The sequence below is a fragment of the Corylus avellana genome, chromosome 9 (genome assembly GCF_965113065.1).
Source record: "Corylus avellana chromosome 9, dhCorAvel1.hap1.2, whole genome shotgun sequence".
In the NCBI taxonomy this organism is placed as follows: domain Eukaryota; kingdom Viridiplantae; phylum Streptophyta; class Magnoliopsida; order Fagales; family Betulaceae; genus Corylus; species Corylus avellana.
In genome coordinates this window covers 4,031,321-4,049,569 of record NC_142498.1, presented here as the reverse complement: position 1 = coordinate 4,049,569, position 18,249 = coordinate 4,031,321, and the positions used below count along the sequence as shown (strand labels likewise).

At 40.3% G+C, this 18,249-nt stretch overlaps 2 protein-coding genes across 7 annotated transcripts; one reads left to right on the top strand and one right to left on the bottom strand.

Annotated features, from left to right (window-relative positions):
- The first annotated feature begins 898 nt into the window (after positions 1-898).
- LOC132189117 (uncharacterized) lies at positions 899-14,234 on the top strand. 6 transcript variants are annotated; one of them, XR_009441008.2, is made up of 5 exons: positions 899-1,235; positions 10,818-10,940; positions 12,185-12,368; positions 12,792-12,955; positions 13,384-14,234. XR_009441008.2 is itself a non-coding variant. In XM_059603650.2 (4 exons), exons 1-4 carry the CDS (start codon positions 1,082-1,084, stop codon positions 12,793-12,795), a joined length of 465 nt encoding a protein of 154 aa, XP_059459633.1. In that variant the 5' UTR covers positions 899-1,081; the 3' UTR covers positions 12,796-14,234. The 6 variants fall into 6 exon arrangements, 2 of the variants coding, with proteins under 2 accessions (XP_059459633.1, XP_059459632.1); XR_015909062.1 differs by having other exon boundaries at positions 13,051-14,234; XR_015909061.1 differs by having other exon boundaries at positions 13,026-14,234.
- Positions 14,235-14,357: 123 nt separating this feature from the next.
- On the bottom strand, positions 14,358-17,978 carry LOC132189116 (DNA-directed RNA polymerase subunit beta). Its single transcript, XM_059603648.2, has 7 exons — positions 17,785-17,978; positions 16,695-16,737; positions 16,518-16,610; positions 16,356-16,418; positions 16,173-16,268; positions 15,868-15,945; positions 14,358-14,620 (listed from the first exon to the last, which is right to left on the bottom strand). The coding sequence occupies exons 1-7, from the start codon at positions 17,904-17,906 to the stop codon at positions 14,534-14,536; spliced, it is 582 nt and encodes a 193-aa protein (XP_059459631.1). The 5' UTR covers positions 17,907-17,978; the 3' UTR covers positions 14,358-14,533.
- Positions 17,979-18,249: the final 271 nt, after the last annotated feature.

The following is an 18,249-nucleotide window of genomic DNA, read 5'->3' as shown; positions in this document are numbered from 1 at the left end:
AAATTACTCACATCCAACTTAGCATTTTAACTTATCATTTTTATTATCTCATTTAAATATTCTCTCTATTATTTAAATATTATTTCTCTATTCTTTCTTTATTTTTTTTTTATTCTTTCTTTCTTAATCAACAGCATTTTATAATTTTCTCCCAAATTTGGAATCCTCCATGGTTGGCCAGCGACTCCGAATCATCCATGTCTTTGGATTGAAGAGAGACCCATCTTTGGAAAGATGCATGAAAGCAATTCAGATCAAAGAAACCCAGAAATTCAAAGAAACCCAGCATTGAGAAGAAGGGCCTTCTTCCAAACAAGCACCCAAAGAACTTACCTGAGTCAGTGAGTCTGGTTACCCCAAAACAAGACGTTTGTGGGGAAATTAGGAGATTCTGTGGAAAACCCAGAAGCCAAATTCTCTCCTGATGCCTCAACATCCTCTGCTACCTCAGCAGTACTAGCAGGGCCGACCCAATGTAATAATGTATTTTGGGAAAAACCTTAAATGGAACCTTATTTTTTGTTTTTAGTAAACTGAAGATCGGGTTGGAATAGTAAATGTTTGACGTTATAGATTGGTTTTTATTGTAAGATTTGTATGTTTTTGACTTTTATAGTGTAATTTTTTAACTTCGACGATGATTTTGTAGAACTGTAAGTGTGATTATAAGAGCTTTTATGTTTTTATCACTATTAATGAAATTAGATCAACTTTCCTTTAAAAAAAAAAAAAAAAAAAACAAATATATATATATATATATATTTTGTACAATTCTAAAAAAAAATTATAGTTTTAGAGCATGGATTAGCAATATCACATGATTAAGATTATAAAGCCAAGTCTGTTTAAGAGAAACAAAATTAAAGATGTGGCCGACATGATTATACAAAAATTCAAAAAAAAAAAAAAAAAGAAAAATTAAACCCCTCTCTCACACACACACGCAAGAGAAAAAAATTTCTCAAGCCACTCAGTGATTTCACCCCAAATTTTTTCCGTCCCCTCTCTCTCTCCGGCGGCAGCAAAGACGACGCCGGAGCCCAGCCCAGCCTCTCTTTCTCCGGCGACATTTGGTAAAAACATGGGGGCTGGGCTTGAGGTCCCAATATCGCTGGACGGAGTAAGGAACGAGAACTTGATGCAGTTGAAGGAGCTCGACAGGGCTTTCTTCGGCGAAAGCTACTGTGACACGCTCTACGCCGATGCCCTCGCTTCTGGCGAGTTCACCAAGCTAGGTTCGTTTTTTAATTTTTCCGTTTCTGGCTCTGGCTTAGTCCTTTATAATATTTTATTTTTCTGGGATTCGATTGTTTCGTTCTATGCGGCTGCCAACTTAGCGTCTGCCAAAAATTAAAAAATATTAATAAAAAAAATTTCCCTCTTTTCTTTTTTTTTTAGCTAAATTTCTAGGAGTTAATATTTAGGTTCTAATGCTTCAATACTTGTTTTTGAATTCAAAACTAAAACCTAGGGGTAGAAGATTAGGGATGATATCACTTAAAATGGATTCGATCATCCTAAATTTAGTACTAATGCTTCAAATTTAGTGCTAATACCTCAAATTTAGATTCCCCTATCTTTCTTCTTCAATTAAAAAAAAAATAAAAAATTGAAAAAAAAAAGAAGGAAAAATGGCTGACGCTTGGCTGACAATTTTGGCAGCCGGAAATCTCTACTCGGGTTTTATTGGTCTAGGCTTGTAACAGTTTCTGATTTTCTCAGCGACGTTTTGCTATGTGTTTGTAATGGGTTAAAGTAGATAGATATTATAGCCCATTTATGTTACTAGGTTAGTTGTTAGTTAGGCCTAGTAGTTGGCCCAAGTAGTTAGAGTTGAGTTTATATAAGACTCTTGAGATAATTGTAAAGGTATCAAAGAATTTGTAGAATGTTCATTGTGAACCTTGGAGGTTTAAGCATCCTTGAAATGCTTTGTAGGAGACTAGCCATCTCGAATTGGCCCTTTATTCAATGAAGAAGAAGTTCTTTCCTTATTTCCATTCTATTCTCTGTTCTTGAGTAGTTTTACTGTTACAGTGTTCATTGGTTATGCTTATTATTGAGATATATTTACTGGGATTTGCTTATTTTTGAGTCGTCTATGAGGGTTTTATTTGTCTAGGCTCGCAATAGTTTCTAACGTTCGTATGCTTCTGCTATGGATTCTATGAATTTTGCTTATTATTGCGATATAATTTACGTATGCTGTTTTCATAATGCAGTTGTTAATCGTGTCTTCATGGCTTTTGTTGTGGAATTTTGGTTTTTGGGTTCCCTCTTTAATGCATTAGAAAGTGATACTCTTTGACCATTTTTCTGAAGCATTTGGATGCACTGAAGGAGACATGCTTTCTTTTCTCGATAAGTGAAAAAAAAAAAAAAAAAAACAAAACAGATATGCTGTTGAAAAACCGTGGGATAGGCCCTAGTTTTTCATCAGTGCTTTGATGATAATGAAGGCCGTAGCTTTTTATTAATCAATTAAGTACCCCTAGACAGTAAAAGAGAATCTGCTTCGTTTGGTTGCTATCATTCAGGCCCTAGCTTGTGTTAGTAACCTAGTCTTAAGGCTTCACCATAAATGGGTAAGAAAAGGTGTTTGTTATAACATCAATTTTTGGTAGTTTTGGATATGTGTTCTGAGGTCTGTGTTTTTTATCATTTGGAACGTCTGGAACATAGGCTTAAATCTTGTGTTTCCTGTTTGATACCCTCAAAGCTCATGAGAGAATTATATTATTGAAGATAAAGGGTGAGATTCTAGTTCAGTATTGAAATGAAAAAAATCCTAGTGTTTAATTTTCGCTCCATCTATAGAGGAGTTCCTTTGAAACTGTAAGAGGCTTTATATACTGGTGTAGTCCATTCCCCTAAAGTTTTTTGATAGTTTCACTACCACTTGAGCTTTGTAATAAGGCCATTTGGGTCCTCTAAGATTGTTTTTTGGCATGGTTGAGATTGTTGGATAAAGTATAAGAAATATATAACATAGCTATTGTCAGAATTTTTTTTTCCCTTATAATCGTTGCAAGTTCTTGACTACTGTTTTAGTTCTAAAGTTACAATTAGTTCAAATCCAATTTGAGTGGTTATTGTATTTACTCTTAACTTCCCTATTTGTAGGGGAATTAGTGCAGTTTTAACAATTCATTTTATGTTCACATGAAGAACAACATAATTTTTAAGCCATTAGCTTCTTGAAGATATACACTGAGGTTGTTTAGATGTGTTAGGGATGGAAAAGGAAAGGTAAATGAACAAACCGAGAATAGCCTAATTCCAATCAATTTTGATTATCAGCTTGAATCCTTTTTTTTTTTTTGATAAGTAAGTAACTGACTTTATTAAAAGGGTAGGTGCCCCAAAGTACACTGAAAGTATACAAAGAGGATCACCTAACTAGAAAGGGAAAAACGTACAAGGAAATCGTCATAACTAATTGAAACCGGGAAAACAAACGCTACAGTCCAAAGATACAGAGTATGGAAACAATAGGATAAAATGTCCTCGAAAGACCTTTCCTCATCCTCGAAGCACCTATTATTTCTCTCTCTCCATATACACCAAAAAAAGCAAGTAGGCATCATCTTCCAGACTGCAGCACTCCCCCCCCTTCCTGTAGACCACCAATAGGCTAGCAACTCAAAAACCTGACCAGGCATTACCCATGATAACCCAAACCGGCCAAAAAAGGCACTCCACAAAGCAGACGCCACCTCACAATGAAGAAGAAGATGGTCCACCGTCTCCTCACTCATCTTGCACATCCAACATCTGTTTACCACAATCACATTTCGCTTTCTGAGGTTATCTAAGGTCAGAATTTTCCCCCAAGCCGCCGACCACGCAAAGAACGCTGCCCTTGGAGGAGCCTGTGTCCACCATACACTCTTCCAGGGGAACCTCCTCCCTTTCGAGCATGCCAAGGAGAGAAAGAGAGCCTTGACCTTGAACGTACCTCTTTTAGAAGAGTTCCACCATAATCTATCTTCCGACCCTCTTCTCACTCTAGTAGAATGTAACACCTGGTAGAAAGAGGCAAAGGCATCCACCTCCCTCGAAAAACTCACATTCCACTGGTTGGACCCACCTAGCATCTCCACGTTATCCGCAACTGAGGCATCCTTCGCACAAGCAATACTATAAAGGATCGGGAACACTATCTTGAGCGCTGAATCTCCACACCACCAATCATGCCAAAAGCTAATCCTAGACCCATCCCCCACTTCAAATCTCGTAAAGCCTTTGAAAGTTTCCCACCCTTTCCTAATATTCTTCCATAACCCTACCCCAAACGATCCTCCAGGCTCAACAGAACACCACCCTCCCCATAAGCTTCCAAACTTCGCATCTACCACAACTCTCCACCAAGCATCTCTTTCCGACCCATAACGCCCCTAGAAGAGCGCGGTTGAAGACCAATAAGTTCCTGATCCCCAACCCTCCTTCCGTGATCGGTGCGCAAACCTACGACCACTTCACCAAGTGGTATTTGAACTCTTCGCCTATCCCTCTCCAAAGAAAATTGCGCTGAAGCTTCTCAATGCGCTTAGCAACACTCACCGGAATAGGGAAAAGAGACAAGTAATAAGTGGGCAAGTTAGCAAGAGTGCTCTTGATTAGGGTGACCCTACCCCCTTTCGATAAATACAACCTTTTCCAGCTGGCCAACCGATATTCAATCTTTTCGATCACTCCATCCCAAATATGCTTGGACTTATAAGAGCCTCCCAATGGGAGACCAAGGTACTTCACTGGCAAAGTAGCTGCCTCACACCCTAAAATACCGGCTAACGAATCCACTTGCTTCACATTCCCCACCGGAATAAGCATCGATTTAGCCAAATTAACCTTCAACCCGGAAGCAGCTTCAAACAACAAAAACAAACTCTGCAAGTAACGTAACTGGGCAGGCCCAGCATTGCAAAAAATCAAGGTGTCATCTGCAAATAAAAGATGAGAGCCTGTAGTGTTGCCGACTTTGAAGCCTTCTAACAGCCCTCTATGAACCGCCGCCGTAATCATCCTACTCAAAACCTCCATCGCAAACACAAACAGCAAAGGAGAGAGTGGATCCCTTTGTCTCAAACCCTTGGAGCTGCTAAAAAAACCTTTAGGAGACCCATTTACCAGAATCGAGAACCGCACCGAGGAAATGCAATGTTGAATCCAAGAACACCAAAACCCGCCAAAACCACACCTCCTCGGCAAGTACATCAAGAATCCCCAATTCACACGATCGTAAGCTTTTTCCAAGTCCATTTTGCAAATGACCACTGGCTCCCCAGATCTCAGCCTACTACCAAGGCATTCATTGGCAATCAAGATGGGATCTAGAATTTGCCTACCTTTGATGAAAGCATTTTGCGACTTGGAGATGATCTTGTCCAACACAACCTTCAATCTGTTTGCTAAAACCTTTTTATATAATTTTGTACATACCTCCCACAAGACTAATCGGGCGAAAATCTTTGAGGTTGATGGCACCGGGAATCTTCGGAATAAGCGAAATGAAAGAGGCGTTGAGGCTCTTTACAAACAACCCGCCCGCATGGAAAGCACTGAAGACCCTCATAATGTCCTCCCTCACCACATCCCAACAAGCTTGGAAGAACGCCATAGAAAACCCATCGGGGCCCGAAGCCTTATTGCCGTTCATCTAAAACACGACCTTTCTAACCTCTTCCTCTTCAAAATCTCTCTCCAACCAGCTGGCCTCTCCCTCCGAAATAGAATCCAAATAGATACCATCAACCAAAGGCCTCCAACTGTGCTGTCCAGCAAAGAGCTTTTGGTAGAAATCAACAATGTGCTCACTAATCTCATCTTGATTTGAAGAAAGATTATCCCCAATCATAAGGGACTCTATCGAGTTATATCTTCTGTTAGAGTTGGCTATGGAATGAAAGAATTTAGTGCACTTGTCCTCTTCCTTTAACCAAAACACCCCAGATTTCTGTCTCCAACTAATCTCTTCCATAAGTGTACACTTCTCTAATTCTCGAACAACCTCGGCCTTCCTCGTTAACTCCTCCTCGTTCAAAGCCCTACTTTCTTCGTACTCATCAAACGCCCGAAGATCTTCAATAAGTGACCGCTTATTCTTCTTAATGTTACCAAACACCTCCTCATTCCAAGTCTTCAAATTTAGCTTCAAGGCCTTGAGTTTGCGAGCGAGAACAAAGCTCGGCGTACCTTGGAACTCATAAGAATCCCACCATTGTTTCACTAAGGCAACAAACCCTTCCTCTTTAAGCCACACATTCTCAAACCTGAATGGCCTTTTCCCCTGGGAGACCTCCCCCATTTCAAGAATGATTGGGAAGTGATTCGAGCATAGACGTGGAAGCCTCTTCTGCCTCACCCCTGGAAACCAAGCTTCCAAATCCGGAGAAACAAGAAACCGATCAATCCTAGACCATAGCGGAGGATCTTGAGAAACCGACCAAGTACAAGCACCCCTGACAAGGGGAAGGTCCATAAGCCCTTGTTCAGAGATAAAATCAAAGAAACCCATCATAGCAGAATCCAAACAAGCTCCACCAGATCTTTCACTAGGGAATCGAGTAACATTGAAATCTCCCCCAATACACCATGGCAAGTTCCACCAACTAAGAACCCCAGCCTACTCATCCCAAAGGAGCCTTTTATCCCTATCAATATGCGGACCATACACCCTTGCAAACGCCCACACAGAGGGATCTACCACATTCCTGAAAGACACGGCCAGGGTAAAATCCCCTATACAGACATCGATCTTCTCCACCACCCTAGTATCCTACATGATTAAAATACCACCCGAGGCCCCACTAGAATCCAAACAGCACCAATCCATATGGTTCCGCCTCCATAAACTGCAGACAATGTTTCTAAACATACACTGGATCTTGGTTTCTTGAAGGCAAACAACATCTGCATTCCAATCTCTAAGCAAATTACTCACCCTCAAGCGTTTATCCCTTTTATTCAACCCTCTCACATTCCAAGAGAGTATGCTTATCTTCATAAAACTACTACATTCCCCCTCCCCTTCCTGTTTCCCCGAACCGAGCTCCCACTTCTGGCATCATAAGTCACCGAGCACTCCAAATTCCTCATCTCCTTTTTACCCTTTGTGCCGCTACTTGAAGTAGTTACCATCCCATTATTTCGGCGCTTCTCTTCTAGAGAGGTTAACAATGCTAACAACTGCAGCTTATGACTGGCATACGAAATCCCCACGATCGGATAGATCTCATTGGCACACTGAATAACCCAATCTGAATAGCCTGCCACCTCCCCTGAATTAGGCCCATAATTGTTCAAAGGCGAAGGCCCCTCTATTCCGCACGCCCCCTGCCCTCCCCACTTCCTTACTCCTAGCATCAACAATGACTTCACCCCCACAACTCTTTGCTACCCCCACCTGACTAGCCTCTCGAGACTCAACCAAACCTGAACATCAGAATCCTATAATTGAAGGATCACCATCCCAAGCGGGACAAAAATCATTCAACCCACCATTATACACTTGTTCCTGCACTTGACCCAGTCCCTCACTAACCTGACTGACAACCTGGAACACATCGCCGCCTGACCATGGCACCAACTCACTGCTCTCACTCACTGTACCTGCTATCACCGGCGTCCTCTAGTGCGAAACAGCGTCCCCATTGCCCAAAACCACCATCCCTAGAGCTCCTCCAGCTCCAGAAGCCTCCCCAGGCTCAACCCACTCGAAATCCTCACCGGCGGCAACCAAAAGTGGCACCTCCGACATTGTCTGGCTTGACAGAGTCACCGCCGAAGCACTGTAAATGTTGCCGACCAACTTTGATTCGCCGGCGACCACCACAGACGGCATCTCCGGCCTAGTCTGGCACGAAAAATCCTCCCCCCTATCCTTAATCACGACTGCCGGTGTGCAGCAACTATTTCCGGCCAGAATCGACGCCTCCTCTCCACAAGAAAACTCACCGGGTCGGTCAATAAGAATTTCCTCCGTGTGTGCCCCTGTTGCCGCCGAGGACGACACACCTGGATCACCTGCCGGAGTCCTTCGGCAACCCACCTGCGAGCTGATCGAGTTTAACACCTCCGGCGAGCCCTTGGGTCTTGCCTTTTCTGGACCCGACGAGCGTGGGCTGGTCAAACCCAGCCCCAGGCCCACCTTCCTACGCCTATAAACAACGACCACCTTCTTCTTCCCCTTATTCTTTCTCTTGGGCCGTTGGCCTTTCCCCTTAGACCCATCCTCCCCCTCCATAACACTATCCTCCATATTAATCATCTTGGGCTGGGCCTCCCCTTGTTTGAATGAGACCCCTCCTGCCAGACCACAGACGCACGCCCCACCAGGCCTTGTATAACCACTCCTCTCCTCCAGATATTTAATTACACAATCAAACCTATCTAGTCCCACGTCAATTTCTCCCCTCAGCCTACTCAACGACTCCTTCGCATTAATGAGTTTAGATTTCACACGAAACCAGGCCTGCTCTTCGATCCTACCTACCCCCTCCCATCTCTTCACGTGATCAGCTCCAACTTCCGAAGCTGTCATCTTTGCCGAGGAGTTCAACCTGCTCGCCGGAGACTGGTTCCTTCTTGCTGGAATTCTGTTGAACCCACCACGTGACTCCCCTGCCTTTAGGTTGCTCATTCCCTTCGTGCCAGTGAACTGGTTTTTCATTGGTCCCTCCACGCACCCACCACCAGTCCTCACCTGAGGGCTCGCCTTGTTCGAACCCACCCCTGCTCCGTGGAAGCATGGCATGGCTTATCCTTCTCTGCAGCGGCCTCCTTCAGCCATCTAGGCACCCTGGCTATCGGCTCGGAATAAGCAACAAAATAGTCATATGCCGGTTGCAACGATGACCCCAACACTTCCGCAAAACTTCTCCTTCCCGCCCCCTCAAACTTCTTCTTATCTACCCTGACCTCCCTGACCTCGCACAATGAAGACTTAGCCAACCTCCGAGATGAAACGTTCCCAACCTTGACCAACTCGCCCTTTTGGTATAATAATTGATCCTCTTCTTTGCCTTCCCTCGAATTCTTCTACAGTCAGAAAATGTCCATTCCTGTTGGAACATTTCTGCGCAATAATCCTTGGGAACCCTGTTCTGGATTGGTCCCAAAAAACCTTAGAAGTGTCCACCTGCCACCAATGCCTCGACAATGCGCACCAACCACAGCAGCTCATCCTTCTTCAAAAAAATGGATTTTTGTATCCTATTGCTTCTTTCAAAAATCCTTACCCTTGAACTTTTTATCAGTAACTCAAACTTCTTGGACTCCACAGACCACTTTCTCGAATCAGCCATAACACTAACCAATCCACTCACAGACTAGACACCCAAACAGAACTCACACGCCACCCACACGCTTGCACTCAGGCGGAGGTGGAAGAGAGAGAAGAGAGAAAAGTCATTTCTATCCAAAAACAATACTATCAGCTTGAATCCTTTTTCAACATCCATAGCTGTTCAGTACCATTTTCTAAGTAATGTTAAAGGCCACATGTTTTTCCGTGTCAGTTCATTATGTATACCCTTTTTGGTCTTCATCTTGTCATTTCACCAGCTCATACTAGTTGGTTGGTAGCTGTCCTTAACATTCCTCATTTTTGGTGTGTTCACGCTATTTTTTCTTTTTAATTACCATCCAAGATTCAATACATTTTACTTCTGCAAAAGATTGTGTTACATTGTTATGTCCTTTTTTTTTTGGGATCACAGTATGCCAATTATTTACTCTGTAACAGAGATCTTCAGTGACTCTTAAGATAGCAATTTATTTCTTAACTTTTATCAAACAATCTCTTAGTTCCTGAATCACTAGTGAGTTTCTTGAATGATATGAATACTCTGTAAATGTTAACAGATGAATTCTTGGATGTCAAAACCTTTTGTCTTAGTACTGTCCAAGCTTCAGCACACCTTTGTTTTGCAAAGATTGCGTTACATTTCACATATTTCCCTTTTGATACAGTATGCTGAAAGTTATTTTGTAACAGAGCTTCAGTATTTTTTAAGACTGCCATGTATTCTCATCTTATCTGATGATCTCATAATTCCTGAATTTTTAATGGAATTTCTTCCATGCTGCAAAATGCAAATGGTATTTGAATATCCTTGAAAAAAATGTTGGATGTCAAGATAATTAGAAATGGCATCACTTTACAGTATTGTGGTCTCGAATTCCCCTGAAACTTTTTTTCCTAGCTCCTGCATTCATAACTTCTGGTGTCAAGTAATTTCTGAAACCTAATTTTGTTGCTATGAAGGATTGAAGGTTCTCACTACACAACATGTGGTGCTTATTTTTCCATCTTTGATGTCGGTTATTATATTATTATTTACTTCCTTATTAACTAGTTTACAGGCACTTATGGTTTGAGCATGTGTTTCCCGTTGCCTATGATGTCTCTCGAAGATCTTATAAAAAAAAATTGATGTCTGTCGAAGATAATTATTCATTTAACCTCCAAAACTACACATATGCCTAAGGAAGAGACAAATCCACGCACCTAAAATAAGCCTTAGTCCCAACTGATTGGGATTCTTAACAATAGAATCCAGCAAGGAAGACCATATGATGGATGTACATGGTATATTAAAACACAACTCATCCAGGAAAAAAAAAAAGGAACGGGAAAACAGTGCATGCAGAGCACAATTACAGAAATTTAATGTATAGCTGCTTGTTCAAAACTCATGATTTTATACTGTCTCACATCCACTAATTGTCTTGAAGTGTAACTTCATAGCCCAAATCAATAAATATATTGGTCATCCTAAAGTGTTGGTTCTTTTGATTTTTTTTTTTTTTCTCAGCATACTCTGGTGATATCAATGTTGGTTCAATTGCATGCCGGCTTGAGAAGAAGGAAGGTGGGGCTATCCGTGTTTATATCATGACATTGGGTGTCTTAGAATCATATCAGCGTTTGGGCATTGGTAAGTGTGCAACTTATCTTTTTTTTGATTGTAGTTGTGTATAGAGTTTGTTTGTGAAGCCATGGTATCTTGGTTGTTGATTTTTTTTTTTTTTTTTTTTTTTTTTTAAGGGTTAGTATGCTTGTTGATATGACTTGGTCCAAACTGGTAAACTATGTTGGTTAAAGTGGCCCTTTAGGTTTTCCAACTTGTTAAACAGTAGACTCACTGTTTGATAGTCTGAAGTTGTGTGAAATGAAGACTGTGTGGAAATTAAAAAGGGAATATGAAGGAGAAATCCACGCACTTTTTGCTGAACATTGATAAGAATTAATTGGTTTTGTCCTTTCGTATATTTTTATACGCAATGTATAATTTTACTTGGTTTACTCTGTTTTACCATAATGTTAGCCCCCTCTCCCTCCCTCCTTTCTCTCTTGTGTTTGGTATTAATGCTTACAATATCTTTCTAACAAGAATATGTTGTTCCAATTTCAAAAGGAAACAATCATTTCTTGGTATTTTTTTATGTGATCAATCGATGTTAGCACTGTATGAACATTATGTACAGGTTCAAAAGATTAAAACTAAATTGTGGGTAAATTCTGATGGCAGGGGACATATTTATAACAGTGTTGTGTCAACATGGACATATCTCTTCTTTTGAAGTGCTTATGCTACTTTTGCTAGAAATAATTGTTATCTTTTATATGGAGTTGGCTAAACCTCGTATCTTTAAGATGGATTTTCTAATTCAAATTCCACCTAGAAGTTCTGCCAAATATTGAACCCCTAGGAATGACTCCATTGATTTTTTTCCTTTTCTTCATTAACCTAGGAGACCAGTGGCGTTTAGAGGTTGATGCTAGCGGCTAAACCACATGGAATTTGTTTGTATTTAGAGTCTTTATCTGTTCGTGGAATGGTTTGTTTTATTTTACTTTATTGTCTTTGTTGTTCGATGCAGAATATGGAGTCCAAAACTAAATTATCTCCGACCATCACCAAAGCCCACTTTAATTTGACGTGAAAATGTCATAATAATTTTAAGTTTTGCAACTTTTTAGACACTAGAGTTGCTGTTAAATTATCTGAAGTCGTGTGAAATTAAGAAAGAAATACAAAGAACAAACCTCCAACATATTTTTTGGCTGGAATTCTTAATCCTTAGTTCTGTTTATTCTCGAAAAAAGCTTTTCTCCACATGCTTTGGATGAAAGCTCTGTTATTTGCAGGTGTAGTGATGTAATCCTGGGATTTGGCAGGTACAAGGCTGTTGAACCATGTTCTTGATCTCTGCTCCAAGCAAAACGTGTCTGAGGTTTACTTGCGTGTGCAGACAAACAATGAGAATGCCATAAACTTTTACAAGAAATTCGGGTTTGAAACCAAGGCCACCATAGAGAACTACTACACAGACTTCCCACATGGCTGCTATGTTCTTACAAAGTATATCACTCAAAACAAGCAATAGTATTTCAAAGCTAGTCCACGTTGGGAGAGTCCTTGGTGGTTGTGGCATTATTAATTGAACTTTACCTTGCATTGGTTGTACTGGAGTTTTAGTTTCTAAACTTAGGAGGTTCTTAACATGCTGAAATGCATTGGTCACATTGGCTATTTGGTACTTTGGCTGCTTTCTGGTTTAGTGAACTATTTTATTGATCCGATTAGTGTGCAAACAGTTGAAATTTTGTATTGTGTTGGGATCAGAGAGTCGTTTCATTTCCTGAATTATGATAAGACATGCATTGTTGAATGGATTGTAAAAAAAATTTCGTTGTAGGAAATTTATATCCTAATTGAATAAGTTGATATGCCATTTGAGTTGATTGTTTACCAGACTAACATGTAAATGGCCCTATCTATTAGGTAAGACATCTTTTGGTTAGGTGAGCTTTCCGGCTGTCTGGACATTTGTCTGAATAGGGTGGGGATCGGACGCCCTCTCACATGAGGTTGCCTATTGCACATGTAATGAGTAGTCTCATTACACAGGATCTGAACTCGTTGGAACACCACGAATTGCTTCGCAGGTTTTGATCCGTCCTTCATATTAACACAATGTTTTTTCTTTGGCTTCATAATAATGCCTTGGACTCTTAGATTTGCTATGATCCCTGATACACAGGGAAAAAGCGTAAGGCTCACCCCAATGGAATATAGCATATACTTGAAAATCACCCGTAGATACTATTATGATGAGACCAAAAAATTTCCGAAGGCTCACCCAGATGGGATATAGTACAGCGGCACATTAGTTCTTATGTCCTACATTGGAAACATGTGGCTATCATAAACAAATCTAAAGATACAATGAGCAATCCTGAACAAGAACGATGGCAAAGAAAAGGTGCTTTGCACCACGATTTTTAGCATGGTTTTCAGCTGAACGACTTCTAGCATTTACAAGTTCTTATTAAACGACTCTTCCACTAGGCCTAAAATATGTGTGTTATTGCAGCAAAGCAAAGCAAATAATTGAATCCTCAGGCCTCCAAAACCTTCACCAAAGGCTACCATCAAGAACAAGATTCAAAGAGAGGAGGGAGCCTCCCTCCTCCTCTCCCCCTCCCCCCTCTTACTTCCCCCTCCCCTTCTGTTTTTTTTTTCTTGGCTTTCTGTTTTTGTAGGTGCTTTCCAGCCATAAAGCAGCAACGCTGGCCTCTTCTATCCGCTCTCCAAGGTGTTGTGCCGCCCATTTCCTCCATCCGCTCCACCATGCACCAACGCTAGCTAGTGCCTATCATCTCTTCCACTCCGGTTGTTGCTGTTTTGTTGGCTGGTTTGCTTGTTGTTGATGTTTTGAATAAGAGCTTTTCTCCATAGATTTGCTCTCATGAGTGATCTATGTGGAGAAGGATGTAGTTTTCCTGGCTGATGGGTTGAGGAGGAGTAGATTGGTGAGAGTTTTTGCACTCTCACAGCGATCTTTGTGTTTTTCTGTTGGTTTTTTTGCAGTTTTTCATTGCATTTTGTTGAATAAGGTTGTATTTATCTCTAGACTTACTCTTTTGTCAATCTGTGGGGTGAATGCTTTTTGGTCTAGACCCTTGAGTTGTGGATGCTAAGAGTTTCTTGGCTTTGAGGGCCGAGGAGGATGAGGTTTTTGCATGTGGTTCTTGCCCCATGTCCGAGGAACATGTGCTACCTATGTATTGGATTGAGTCTGCCTGGAATAGATCTATTGCTACAACTGAAGATTAGTCATGAGTTAACGGATGATGTATGTTATGAATAGGTTTTGAATGTAAGATTGTTTATGAATGTTTCTATGGCGACGTACCTTTGTAGCTTTGGCTATGATTTTTTAGAGCTTTATACTCTGTGATGTAAGAGGGTTTGGTCGTGATCCTTCGATTAATGAGACATGAATATTTTCCCCTTCAAAAAAAGAAAAGAACAAAAGAACAAAATTCAAAAAGGAAGAGAGAGAGAGAGAGAGACTTGAGACATATAACTGAGCTATATAATTGATTACACAGTTTTTATATACAAAGCTTTAAATTATTCCATATGTACAAATTCTGAGATTTACGCAAACAATGTTATGCTGTAACAACAGGGCACAAGTAATTAACAGAGGTCCACCACATGATGGCTGCATGAGCTATTCAGTAAGCCAAACCACCAGAAAAAGCGTCCCCATCATGAAGTAGACTCTCTGTCAGCCAATAACCATCCCACGAACCACCAACCCTCTGCATTTAAAACACCATAGATCAATAAAGGTACAAAGCTTAGGATTTGTCAACAAAAATTGATATGCCTGAATTGAATTTTGTTAAGTAAAACATTTGACCAAAAACATAATTATTGTAACCCAAAACAATTTGCACGACTAATGGAATGCTGCCTATAATGGTGACATGTGAAGAGGGTCAATTACACATGTCCACACTAATGAGTAATAACATGATTATACAGTTTCAGCAATCACCCAGCTAACCACCCTGAATCAACCATACTTACCATGACCAGTGATGCGCAGGGAAAAGCTAAAGGCTCACCCAAACGGTTACGGCATATCATAATGGCCAAAACAAATTATGAGGATATTCAAGGCATCCCTTGATGTTAGAACAAAAAATTAGGAGCTCATTTGGTTTGCAGAATGCGTACTTCATTAGGAAAGGGAATAGTTATTACAAAGAGAATGGAATAGAATAACTATTCATATTCCTTAGTTTGGTAACAACAGATGTTTTAATTGAAATTTAATCAAAATTACCAAAAGCCCCGTGTTATTATTATTTTTTTCAACTCATATTAAAAAATAAAAAAATAAAAACAAAAGAAAATAAAGTGGGCGGCCAGCCACCTATAGATATGGCTGGGGTGGCCGTGGCCACTCCCGATGGCCCTCAGGGTGGCCGCACGGCCGCCCCAAAGGCAAATCTGGGGAGGCCAGGCCACCCCAAAGGACCCGCGGCCACCCCCGACGCTCTCAGGGGTGGTCGTAGCCACCCCAAAACACCCTCAGGGGTGGCCGTACCACCCTCGGCCGCCTAGGAGGTGGTCCCCCGAGGCGTCCGGGGGTGGTGCAGCCACCCCCAGCCTCTTCTGTGGGTGGCCGACCAACCATTGTGGTGGTCGGCTACTCACTTTATTTTTTATTTTATTTTATTTTTTTTAAGTTTAAAATAAAATAAAAATAATAAGGATTTTTTAGAACATCTATTCCATTCCAAAAGGAATAGCTATTCCACTCATTTTTTAGAGGAATAGCTAATTTTCTGTGTATGAGATTAGTTATTCTCATAGGAATAACTATTCCCAGGAATAGACCTCTACCAAACAAAAAAATGACTATTCCATAGGAATAGCCATTTCATTTTAGGGGTCTATTCCGCAAACCAAACGGGCCCTAAAATGGAAAACAATGTAATGATAAATGTAACAACTTGAATCCATGTGTGACGCAAACAAAAGGTACAATGAGCACCACCTGAAACATGGTAAACTGAAATATTTCTTCTTCCTCTGGCCGACTTCCTCGTATCCAAACCCTCTGCTTGAATCGGTTCTGTTTTTCAGATCATACAAGCATAATAGCTGATTAGTAAAGGAGAAAAATTATTGAGAACATCATAAAGAATCAACAAATTTATGTAAGATGAAAGGCTCATGGCATATATATATATCACAGGAAGTGGCATCACTCAAAGGAACGCAATATGCAGACTAGATGATAAGTAATATGTTTACCATTATATGTATTTCTTTACCATGTAAACAATAAGCCATTTATACCTCCTTCACAAACAAACTGCTAAGAATCTTTCTATCCTTATGACCAAGTAAAACTCGATAGGTTGAATGGTGAAAAATCCGCCTAAACCGTTCAAACTGCACTGACAATGAAGGAGCAAACCAAGAAGAGGTATCAGCATACGCAGTATTACTGGCAAAATTGCTCAAAATAGAAGTAATTACCTGTCCCAGATCGAAGAAGGGCCCAAAATAGGTAGACCTTTCAAAGGGATCGAATCCAGCAAACTGTCTTGGAAAAAGATAAAGTTATTTGCATCACCAAACTGTTCCCTAAGCGATTTTAACCAGCCAAAAGAAGAAAGACTGCCAGAATCTGTAAATTACCCTGTACATAACCTCAATTCCATAATCTTGACGGGGCTGGTCATTGTACTTCAGTGCATCAAGCTGGCACTGGACAGCTTCTTCTGCACTAAACTATAGCAAGAGTTAGCATAGATTGACAAGCAATAGAGACAGAATGGTGACACCCTGTACTAATGTGCATTGTCCGAGAGTTACATTTAATCTTGGGCCAAAAGGTCTCTTCTTGCGTGATTCAAGCCTGCAAAGCAAAAGGCAAGAGCCTACTTAGAACATATGATATAGCACATTAAAACGAGCTGACTTGGGTCAGGCTAAGATTAGAGTATTGCAGAACCTCCATTCTGAAATTATTTCAATATTGGACCTTGGACATATAATAGGTAGGAATGATAGGATTGGAACCCAACAAGCAATTCCAAACTGACCAAGAACAATCCAAAGTATCCAAAGTTTCAACCATTCCAACACATTAACCAACGTGGGAAGTGTTGATCATATTGGGTGAAACATTTCTATCTTCTCATACTTCCAAATTATCAACTGGGTGTTTAAAAGTTCATATTTTGTATATAAAAAGATTACTGTGTGAAAGAACTGAATTCACTGCACAGTTCCAAGTCACTGAACTTCACTCACATGGCACATGCATACAAATTTTTGCTTAACAAACTACCACAGTTTTTTTTTTCCTTTTTCTCTGAGCAATACAAGAGAAAGGAAACTAGAGAAGGACTTAATGGAGGTCTCCAGGCTTGGATATGGAATTTTGCAGTGGTAAGGATTTGCTTTAAGGGTACTCTGAACATCAGGGACGACTTCATTGTGGATGGCTTTGCTTCTAGCCATCCACACAGTTTAATTGCTCAAGCATCACTCATAGAAGTGATCTAGTTATTCTTCTTAATCATATTTGCTATAATTTTGTTTGAGGGGCCAAACTATAGAATTGGTACACAAGAATTGATTTTTTTTTTTTTCAATTACCAAAATTTAATATCAAATTGTATGAATACTGTTGTGGAGATATAACATATTGAAATCCCTTTATGGGTTTGGTCCAACCGTAAATTTAATCATTTAGTTAATATTATAATCAGATAAAATCTAGAGAGTTCGAAATAGCAAAAGCTATGCTAAGCTGATAAGAAATCATCAATTTAATAATTTAATTAATATTCTATCAAGATTAACTATATATAATATTTAATTCTTTTTCACTCACGCGTGTATACTATAGCAACCAACTAAGAAAGCAGAAATTCAATAAGCAACTTTGCACGCATACCAATCCGCGGAGAGATAATCTGGAACGTCAGCAGAAGCTCTGAAGCGAGAGGTTACATGGGATTTGGTTTTGGAGAAGGAAGAGAGAGACCCGGGAGACGATAAAGGTGAACAGAAAGACATCGTCTTCTTCTTCTTCTTCACCAGGCTCTCCTCTCTCGCTAGTCTCCACCCGTCCCTGTGTAGTTGTGTTGAATGAAGAATACTGCTGGGAAATGGAGATGATGACGAAGAGGATTGAAAATGAAATGTTTGGATCTAGGCCGTTGGAATGCATTGAAGAGTATCGTACGGTGGTGAATAGAGGAACAAATTCCACACTTTTTTTCACTAATTGCTGACGTGCCTCGATCAAAGAGGCATTGCACATAAAAAATTGGCAAAACTCCATCTAGCAAGTAAAAAATACAAATACAACATTAATATATTACGAGTGTTACTTATAATAAAACTATTATACACTAAA